The 11,028-nt window shown below is 41.4% G+C and overlaps 1 protein-coding gene across 1 annotated transcript; it reads right to left on the bottom strand.

Annotated features, from left to right (window-relative positions):
• Positions 1–236: 236 nt before the first annotated feature.
• LOC134303662 (endothelial differentiation-related factor 1 homolog) lies at positions 237–10,786 on the bottom strand. The gene is made up of 6 exons (XM_062989140.1): positions 10,604–10,786; positions 7,614–7,665; positions 6,591–6,751; positions 5,254–5,347; positions 2,216–2,367; positions 237–317 (listed from the first exon to the last, which is right to left on the bottom strand). Exons 1-5 carry the CDS (start codon positions 10,679–10,681, stop codon positions 2,306–2,308), a joined length of 447 nt encoding a protein of 148 aa, XP_062845210.1. The 5' UTR covers positions 10,682–10,786; the 3' UTR covers positions 237–317; positions 2,216–2,305.
• Positions 10,787–11,028: the final 242 nt, after the last annotated feature.

Here is an 11,028-nt window from a genome sequence, read left to right as displayed (position 1 = left end):
CAGTGTCACACCCAAGATGATGGCTTCTACAAAGTATTTAATTAAGGAACTGAATACTGTACTGAAAAAGATCATTATGGGTGATTAAGTGATGGGTTAAACTAGCAATTATATGCATTCAAAATTAATCCACAATACAGATTTACAGGGGTCTGAATACATTCTACTGTATCTACTACTGTATCTACTGTATATCCAAGAGAAGGTCATTAAAAACAGTTTCAAGCCAGGGAATATAAAATCTTCAGTATTTATTAAGTCTTGCAAAAGTCAATATTTGTCATTAAGGTCTTTTTAGGAACATTTCTGTAATGCAGCTTTTGCATGCAGTGAAGCACCAAGTCCTCCAGCAGGACATCAGTGAGATCAGCCCAGGGAAGGGGAAGCACAGCAGAGGATGGACAGAGGGAACAAAAAGGTATGATGTTTTAGGCAGTTCAGGCTAATTTCTATCTCCCACTTTCTCTAATGTCAGAGAAACAGTTACTATGTGTGTTTGGCATCTTTGTACTCAAACACAAAATGGCAGTGAACTACTCTAGTATTGTTTAGTTGACACTACACACAACTCTGGTCCTGGAGGCCTGGAGTCCAGCACAACTGTAAATATTGAATTTTCAGTTCCTAGCTCTTACAAGAATCAATATAGGATCTCTCAATCTTTTAAACATGCTCCAAGGAACAAAGAAACAAATTTGGGGGCTTAGTGTATCCCTAAAGCAGACGTCTTGCATTCTGGCATGTTGGCACACAGAAAGATACCAAAATAACAAAATCATAAACTTTATCCAAGCTGCTGTTTCAAGTGCTGAATAACGGAACCCTCACTCCATGTCAGTAGTGTTTAGTAGTAATCTCATCTTCTATCTGCATTTTCTACTCTGCTATGATGAAGCTTCCAAAAAGAAATGCTGTACCCAATTGATGGAGCATTTCTGTTGCATTAAGATTAAAGTAAGGTCTTTTGAATCACTTTTAATTCAAGGTCTAAACCTTCTGTGAACATTTCAGCCAAGTGTGGATTGTGGATGCAACACACTGTCAGAAATCTGGCAACTGCATTGTTATTTTAAGTGCGAATAGCCTTGATTGTCCAAACACGCTTCCTCAACCCAGATTTAATCAGCTCAAAATAGAAATGCCTGCCAATAAATATGAGAACTAGGGATGTAGGGAGCAGAATATACAGACTGTTTAAAACTATGCATGATCAGGGCTGCACTATGAAGGTCTGAGTAAATATTATATCTACAAAAGCTTAATAAAATGAGCATTAACCTGATTGAGTAAAACAAAAACATAAGAATGGAAATAAAAAACTAAATAATAATTAAATGGATGTAGGAGGCAGCTGTGTCACAACACCAGTATACACAAAATTCACTTAGCCGACTATTTAGTATGTATGATGGTGTTTGGGACACAACTGCTCTCTTCTACTCCAAGTGCAGCCCGATAACGGCGAGTTTCATGGCGATATCATTATTATGTGATTCTCCTGAGCCATTCTATTAGTTTTACATTTGTCTACTCTAGGTCTGGCAATATCACCCAACCTCATGATCCTGGCACCCTCAAATCTAGAGCAACTGGAAATTCAACCGAGAATTTAATTAAGTGCTTTTAGGTCTACGACTATTCTATAGTACATTTCGTGTATGTTAATATAATAATAATTAGCCAATATTTATTTAAATTGGGACAGAGGTGGCCAAGTGGGCAGAGCTTACGGCTGTCAAGTAAAAGGTTGAGAGTTTGAATCCCAGCTCTGCTATACAGTCACTGTTGGGCCGTTGAGCAAGGTTCTTAACCCTCTCAGCCCCAGGGGCACCGAATAATGGCTGACCCTGCGCTCTGACCTCAGCTTCCAAACAAGCTGGGATATGCAAAGAACTGATTTCGTTGTACTGTACGTACACCTGTATATGTATATATGACAGTGACATGAACTGTGAGCATTTAACTTGTTTTACAAATACAATCAGCCTTGATTCCAGTGTCCTTAATTCCTTGCTTCCTTCTTTGCTTATGAATCAAGGAAAGTAAATAAGATACACCCGTGAAGGTACACACCAAGCCCAACTCACTCATAACCCTGTACATTATGTGTGATCTAGCAGGAAAATCAGGAAACAGTGCTGGACTCCAGTTGGACACCCCTTAAGATTGAGATTAAGTCAAGGACAGAGCACTTAAGAGCAAATCCTATCCTTACTTAAGTCTGTGTGAGAAGCAGTGTGGTCTGTAGTGTGGTGATCTGAGGGGAGATGCAGGGTAGGGAAGGGCTGATTTCGAGGCTTTGTTCTCATTTCTTCTTGGTTTTGGGCTCCAGGGGCTGGCCAATATCTTTCCCACGCAACTTCAATCCTGTCAAAACAAAGCAAATTGGGTGAAGCTGCATTTATTTTACATGATTAATACTTTTAATTGTGAATAAAATTTTAATAGTGTTTTCGCTTTGTTTATATTAAAGTAAGTCTTTCGTTACTCTGCTAAATTGTATAGTAATAGAAATTCACTATAAGATTTTTAGCATGTCCAATTATTATTTTCTTTCTCTCTCTCTCTCTCTCTCTCTCTATATATATATATATATATATATATATGCATCAACGATATATATATATATATATATATATATATATATATATATACAGTGCTCAGCATAAATGAGTACACCCCCTTTGAAAAGTAAGATTTTAATCAATATCTCACTGAACACAGGATTTTCTAAATTTTGACAAGACTGAGTTTGATAGAACATTTCTTTAACCCATAACATAAAAGTAAGGTTAATAATATAACCTAGATTACAAAATATTCAGTTTTACTCAAATGAGTTGATGCAAAAATGAATACACCCCACATCAAAAAGTACTACATCTAGTATTTTATATGACCACTATGATTTTTATGGACAGCATTAAGTCTTCTAATCATGGAATGAACAAGTTGGCGACAAATTGCAACGTCTATCTTTTTCAATTCTTCAAGAACGACCTCTTTTAGAGCCTGGATGCTGGATGGAGAGTGATGCTCAACCTGTGTCTTCAGAATTCCCCATAGGTGTTTGATTGGGTTCAGATCAGGAGACATACTGATTCACTTACACCCTGTTCTTCTTCAGAAATGCAACAGTGGCCTTAGATGTGTGTTTTGGATCATTGTCATGTTGGAAAAGTGCATGACAACCAAGGGCATGAAGTGATGGTAGCATCTTGTCCTTCAATATAGAGCAGCACATCTGTGAATTCATGATACCATCGATGAAATGCAGCTCCCCAACACCAGCAGCACTCATGCAGCCCCACATAAGGACACTGCCACCACCATGTTTCACTGTAGGCACCATGCATTCTTCTTTGTACTCCTCACCTTTGCGACGCCATACAGTTTGGAAGCCATCAGTTCCAAAAACATTTATCTTGGTCTCATCACTCCAGAGTATAGAGTCCCAGTAGTCTTCATCTTTTTCAGCATGGGCCCTGGCAAATTCTAGGCGGGCTTTTTTGTGCATGGGCTTCAGGAGAGGCTTCCTTCGTGGATGATACCCATGCATGCCATTCTTCTGCAGTGTACGCTGTACTGTGTCACGGGAAAAAGTCACCCCAGTTTGCCTTTTTACCTCTTTAGCTAACTGCAGTGAACTTGCATGCCGATTTTCTTCAACACTTCTCATCAGAAGACGCTCCTGTTTGGGTGTTAACATCCGTGGATGGCCTGGACGTCTCTGTAAGATGGTTGCAGTTCCATCTTTGTTAAATTTTTGTATCACTTTTGCTACAGTATTCTGACTGATCAGTAAAGCTTTGCCGATCTTCTTGTAGCCTTCACCTTTCTTGTGTAAAGAAACAATTTTCTTTCTCAGGTCTTGTGACATTTCTCTTCCATGTGGTGCCACTGCTGACAGCATGAAATGGGATGGGGTTTTCTTTGTTAAGTAATGCCCTTTTAACTGTCAACTGTCTGCTGGACACCTGTTTAATGAATAATTAGACTCACATGTGGTTAAATTCATGTTAATTAGAATTTTGTAGTCTAAACTCCTAAGACTTTCATTGGGGTGTACTCATTTTTGCAACATGGTCTTGAATGAATTTGTTGAGAAAATAACTTTTTTGTGTGTACAAATGAACAAATCTTGTTTGCAATCAATGGCCCACATTTGTAGGAGTATTCTGTAGTATAGTACCCCATAGAAAATGTTGATTCTGTAAAGAAACTAAAGGTTTTCTGACAAATCTGTTGGGGTGTACTCATTTATGCTGAGCACTGTATATATATATCGTTGATGCATTTTCTCCCGACTTCAATTAGCCAGCAGAGGTCGTAGTGCATCAGTTAACGAGGAGTCCCTATCCGGCTTGATACCCCACCCCTATACGAACAACAGGCCAAACGCTGTCCATATAGCTGCCCAGCCCAGCTGGATGGCAGAGCTGAGATTCGATACGATGTATTCGAAATCCCAGCTCTAGTGCACGAGCGTGTCTTTTTATGGCTGCGCCACCCGAGCGGCCACGCTTCCAATTTTTACACAACTGCGTTATGCTTCCTCTCTACTGGTGCTGACCCCCGCCCCTGATCGAGGAGAGCGGACCGTCACACGCCACCTCCGACACGCGAGCAGTAGCCAACTGCATTTTTTCACCTGCACCAGCCGAGTTCATATGCGGATCAGCTTTGTGCATGGAGAGCCACACCCTGATCAGCATTATTCCTCTACTCTGTGCAGACGCCATCAACCCACCAGCAGAAGTGCATCAGTTATGAGGTCCCTATCCGGCTCCCTAACCCTGTATGAACAATATGTGGCACGTGGCCGCTCAGCCCAGCCGGATGGCAGAGCCGAGATTCGATACGATGCATCTGTTAAACACAAACATGCGACACGTCAAGTGTCATTTCAATAGGTCTTGTGCAATTTCATTTTAAATGGGCCGATGTGCAATTTGAAATTTCAAATACCACTTCAGTGGGACGTGTGCAATCGCTTGTTTGAGTGTTTAAGTGTTGATTTATTTTTGTATTAATTTTTTATTATTGCACCTAGAGGGGGGTTGTACTTCAATTTTCTTGTGCAAGTGTACAAGTACAATGGACAATGACGATAAAGGATTTCATTCATGTACATGTTGCTTTAAATCTAATTGCTCAATGAATTGTGTTTGTATGTAAGCATAGCCTGTGTTTACTGTCCTCGACACACCTCGAATCTACATGCAACTTACTACCATGATTTGGATGACTTACCAAGGACTCTCTCGATCTTGCACATGATCTGGTTGCTGGGGATCGCTTTTCCACATTCATAATCAGCAATGATCTGAGGCTTTTCGTTAATCTTCTGTTAGGCAGAAAAAGAAAAGACGTTACGACAAAAACACAAACTTGTTTTGCAAGTCACTTTGAATGTCTCATTTGGAAAATGATATGCTAAAACGTAAGCTCAGGGTTTTTCGGCAAACGTGCCTCGACCAGGGGTGCTAGAATCCAGCAGTTTGAGCATTTCCCAACTAACACTATATGGCCACACGTATTTGGACACCTGACCACGTGCTTGTAGGACATTCCATTTCAAAAACAATTGGTATTAAAACAGAGTGACCTACACTAGCACACCAGAGCTGGGATTTCGCATGAACAATACATCGTCGTTCATGGGCTGGGACGATTGGCTGTTGTTCAAAGGGCCGGACCAGGGTTCCTCATAACTGGTGCAATTACGACCTCTGCTGGCCGAGTTGAGAAATAATGCTGATCAGGGTGTGGCTCTCCGTACACAAGGCTGATCTGCATATGAACTCGCCTCATGCAGGTGAATAGATGCAGTTGGTACTGCGCACGTGTCGTGCCAGTTGCAAAGAGGGGTAATTGGATACGACTAAAACGTGACCTCTAAATAGAGTGACACTAAATATAGCTTTTCAGCTATAGCAACAGCCACTCTTCTGAAAAAGCTTCACACAGGGGTTTGAGGTGTGTCTGTGGGAATTTGTGCCCATTGAGTCAAAAGAGCATTTGTACGAAGTTGGTCAAGAAAGTTTATAAGACCTTTCGTTTGTACACAGGAGCACAGTAATGCTGAAACAGGAAAGGACCTTCCCTAAACTGTAGCATATCGTTTTCTTTATATAAATGATTTATTACACCTGTTAGCTGTTGTGGTGTGAATTTAAATATTACAAAGAGTGTCCTACTACTTTGTTCATACAGCATGAATATCCTATTATTCTAATATACTATATGGCCAATAGTATGTGGACACGACTTACAATGCATGAAGTCAGGTGATTCAGCCACACCCATTGGCATTGCGAGCAATTCTATCACATATAAACTCTAATGAACTGCACTGGGCCCTGACCTCAACCCCAGTGAATGACTTTTGCTTTAAGCTGGACACTGGGACAAAATGCTCTGTCCACTGAGTAGTCACAAATTCCTACAGACAACAGAAAAAGGCTTCATTAATCCCAATGATTGGGGAATAGGATGTCTGATGGTCAGGTGTTCACATACTTTTGGCCTGGCGTTCATCCAGGTTCCCTCTAATAAACATAAACAGAATTTTGCTAGAAACAACATACAGTAGCGAGGTCTTTCTGGGTCATTTCCTTTTCTTGACGACCTTGCTGGATGACCTTGCCCACTTCCAGCGACACTCTTTGATGTTGCAGCTCTTCTGTCTCACGGTCCAGTTTGGCTGTGTTCTTCGTCACCAGGTGCTGCTTGTTCTGTCCCGCTGCCCCTAAATTCAAAAGCAGAGTCAGGATCCCAATTCCGCATAAATGAGGTAGCATATACATTTAGAACAGATGACTAATATATATTGTGATTACCGCCTTGCACGTCACACAACTGTCATTTAACATAACATCAAGAATAATGAAGCACTGTGCATACTCACGTTTTACATTTAGACATGTCCAGTTACCCCACTGTACTGTCAATCTCTACCTCAGTCATAAAATCTAAGCTGTACTTATCAAGAAAGACTGCAGTCAAACACACCTTCCCCGTTATTCTCTACTACACATAGCTGTAACACTCTAGGATCACGCTATACTCCACGTATTTCTCCACACCTTGTGTTGCAGCCTTGACCAAACAATATGGGGTGATACTACGTCCAGCCTGTCCTTTCCAGGAGTGCAGACCTGGTCGGTGGGAAGTCAAGACCTGGAATTGAGTGGGCTAGCATATTAGACTGCCTTTTCGATAACCAACGTACTTTAAATAGCAACGAGCAACAATGAAAACAATAAAATGCACAGATATGATTGGCTGATGTCTGAGGTGGGGGGGGGGGGGGGGCTGGACTGCCTTGCCATTGGGAGGTGCACTTGTCATTGCGCCATCGGTGCTGGTCCCAAGCTCAGAAAGCCTGGGGTGTTCCTTCGTAAGGTTGGCTGTACAATTGTTATAGGAGGCGTACGCTAGCCCCCAACCCTCTACGGCCAACGTGAGCATTACACACGTTCTTTTTACTTCTTATCAGTTAATTGATAAATTACTAAAGTACAGTATAATTAATAATACATTAATATTCACCCATATTTTATATAGCCATTTTACTGTTGTTCAGTATGCATTACGATAAAGAAACTTACATTTCTTGGTGGTCTCCACCTCTTCTCCACGCCTCTGAGCAGCAGTGATGGCCTGAATATAATTGAACCTGCGTTATTGGTGTGAATGAAGCAATGCTTTCAAAAATAATTCTTGACAATGCACGATATAAAACAAACCAAATGCAGTTGAACACTTGATTGATATGGAACATACATGTCCATTAATGGTGCTGAGGTAAATTATGCTAGCCCACTACCAGTGAGATAGAGGGTTTGAATTCCCAGCGGTGTATTGGCAGTACAGACGTGATTGGCTCTGTCAGAGGTATATATACTGGTGAATAGGGCTGTCGCGGTGAAAGAATTTCCCCTTGCGATATTCAACCTGTCTCAATATCGCTGTATGCGGTGATATGGCCATTTTTTTATTTTTTTTTTAATTACTTAATTAATCTGGATTTTAAAGCTATATAAACAAACTTTATTGTTAGGCTATGATTCGATATATTATTGCTTTATAATGACAAAGTATTTAAATGTTTTAAATGCACATCTAATCAAAATATGGTTAAAAAAAATAGAATAAAAAATAAAGTTTGTAAGAGTTTAAACCTGCGTTATCATGCGCGCTAGAAGAACCAACACGTTCATCTGATATGGTTTAGAGAGGATCTGAGTGGGGTAGAGATGTTCCCGACGTTACCGATGTTACACTAATACACACGTGTACTGATCCTGCATGCGACTTTACAGATCAAAGCAAATCTAGCCTGGTTATTGCGTCACTATTAACTATCTATTTAGTAGATATAATTAACATAACAATATATACTACATTTTAAGTTATTATTCGTTTCAATACTTTTTTTTTTTTTTTATAATTTAGGGCGTCCAATTTCTCATTTCTCACGTCAATCTCTCATTATGTCGGTCCCTGCTCCTGATTGGGGGCTGACGAGGCCGTTCCACGCCTCCTCCGATACGTGCACAGCCAATCGACCGACTTATCACCCACACTTGACGAATGGAGCGCGTCAGAGTACTGCGCACGGAGGATCACACACTCCGCCGCACCCCCTCCCGTCTCCATGCAGGCGCCCCCAACCAGCCAGCAGAGGGCGCTACCGCCCCATTCCTGAGAGAGTATCCCCTCCGGTCTAAAGTCCCGCCCCCCACCTGAACAACAGGCCAATCGTTGTTCATATAGCCGCCCAGCCTTTCGACCGCTGAAGGCAGAGCTGGATTCGAAACGACGCTCCTTCGAATTCCAGCTCTGGTTGCAGCGCGTGTTTTTACCGCTGCGCCACCTGAGCGGCCTTCAATACATTTTTATTCAACGAAAAAATACATTTAAATCATTCCAGCAAGAGAATATTTGCAGGATGCAATGCCATATTAACCGTCATTAAGTGTTTTAGTACGCCGAGGCTGTTTGAATATAGTCTAAATTACAAGTATTTTATTGAGTGTGAACTCAATTTAATCATTAATAAACTTGCCTATAATTCCTGTTGCGATTGTTTACATTTTAAAACACAAAGCCTGACACTCAGCAGCAACGCATGCGAACGGGTTGCGGGAAAATGTCGCTCCTAGCTCATTTTCATTATGAATTTATTTAACATTTATTACGCCCCATTGTAAGCGTATAAAACAAGATGGACCCTGCGCAAAAAACAAAAAACAAAAAAAAAAGGCTGGTCTATACCGCGATATTTCAAAATTGCGGTTAGCGTGACAGCCCTACTGGTGAAACAGATAAAGAGCAATAACAGTGGACGACTGGTCCAACAGACAAAGCAGAGAAGTAGAATGACTTGCAGGTAGAGTCCTGGTACCAAATAGTGTCAGGATTAAAAAAAAAAAAATCAATCATTTAACAGGACTCAAATATCTTGTGTGGTTTGTGTCTCTGTGGGCAAGAGCTGTTCTAACAGCATATTAGGTGGGTAATGTTTTGGATTATTTGGTGGTACAGACACAGCTTAATATATGTAGACGCGTGTATATACCTCAAACTGCATTGTGTCACTGACATTATACACTGATCAGCCATAACATTAAAACCACCTCCTTGTTTCTACACTCACTGTCCATTTTATCAGCTCCACTTACCATATAGAAGCACTTTGTAGTTCTACAATTACTGACTGTAGTCCATCTGTTTCTCTGCATGCTTTGTTAGCCCCCTTTCACCCTGTTCTTCAATGGTCAGGACTCTCCCAGGACCACCACAGAGCAGGTATTATTTAGGTGGTGGGTCATTCTCAGCACTGCAGTGACACTGACATGGTGCTGGTATGAGTGGATCAGACAGCAGCGCTGCTGGAGTTTTTAAACACCATGTCCACTCACTGTCCACTCTATTAGACACTCCTACCTAGTTGGTCCACCTTGTAGATGTAAAGTCAAGAGACGATCGCTCATCTATTGCTGCTGTTTGAGTCGGTCATCTTCTAGACCTTCATCGGTGGTCACAGGACGCTGCTCACGGGGCACTGTTGGCTGGAGGACTATTCTCAGTCCAGCGGTGATAGTGAAGCGTTTAAAAACTCCAGCAGCGCTGCTGTGTCTGATCCACTCATACCAGCACAACACGCACTAACACACCACCACCATGTCAGTGTCACTGCAGTGCTAGGAATGATCCACCACCTAAATAATACCTGCTCTGTGGTGGTCCTGCGGGGGTCATGACCAGCATAAAGAACAGCATGAAAGGGGGCTAACAAAGCATGCAGAGAAACAGATGGACTACAGTCAGTAATTGTAGAACTACAATTGTAGTGTGTGCGTCACACTAAATGTAGCATATATAATATACAGTGTATACATAGGTATATTTACACGTGTGTGTAGATGAAGCTGAATCAGACAGTGATAATACTAGAGTAAATACATTATAAGGAGAGGGTATAGAGCAGTAACAGACTGAAGGTTCTGGAAGGTTCTGAGCTTCTAAACAGCGGCTTGGCCCGCAAACTCTCCCACACAGCTAACCCCACCAACATGGCTCTTCTCTCTCTCACCTCTTTAGATTTAGCTTGAGCTGAAGACGGTCCCTTCTTTCTCAGCACCGTCACCGTGTCCCAGTCGCTCTCCGCCATCGTTTTACCAGTTTAGACCGTGCTAACTATTTACAACAGAGTTGTGCTAACTGCTAAACGGCTACCGAATGCATGTGGGGTTTAGATCCGTTTGAAAGGTGAAGGCTGTATGTAGCTCGAGGGTTCAAAATAATCCAGCAGCGCCACCTCGTGCTGTTAAACCATCACTGCAGCTACACTCACCGAGTTTTATTAAGCGTATTCAAACACATAAAATAGACTAAATAGTGTTAAAAAGTTGGTAATTAATCTGACTAAAACACTCAGTGATAGTACGGTTTACCACAAATGGCTATAGAGTGTATATACTGTACATATTAAAGTGAGCAAAGAGCAGAGACTAGACT

Source organism: Trichomycterus rosablanca, chromosome 26, assembly GCF_030014385.1.
Source record: "Trichomycterus rosablanca isolate fTriRos1 chromosome 26, fTriRos1.hap1, whole genome shotgun sequence".
NCBI lineage: Eukaryota > Metazoa > Chordata > Actinopteri > Siluriformes > Trichomycteridae > Trichomycterus > Trichomycterus rosablanca.
Note: the sequence above shows the minus strand (reverse complement) of the source record. Positions and strands in the feature narration are given on the sequence as shown.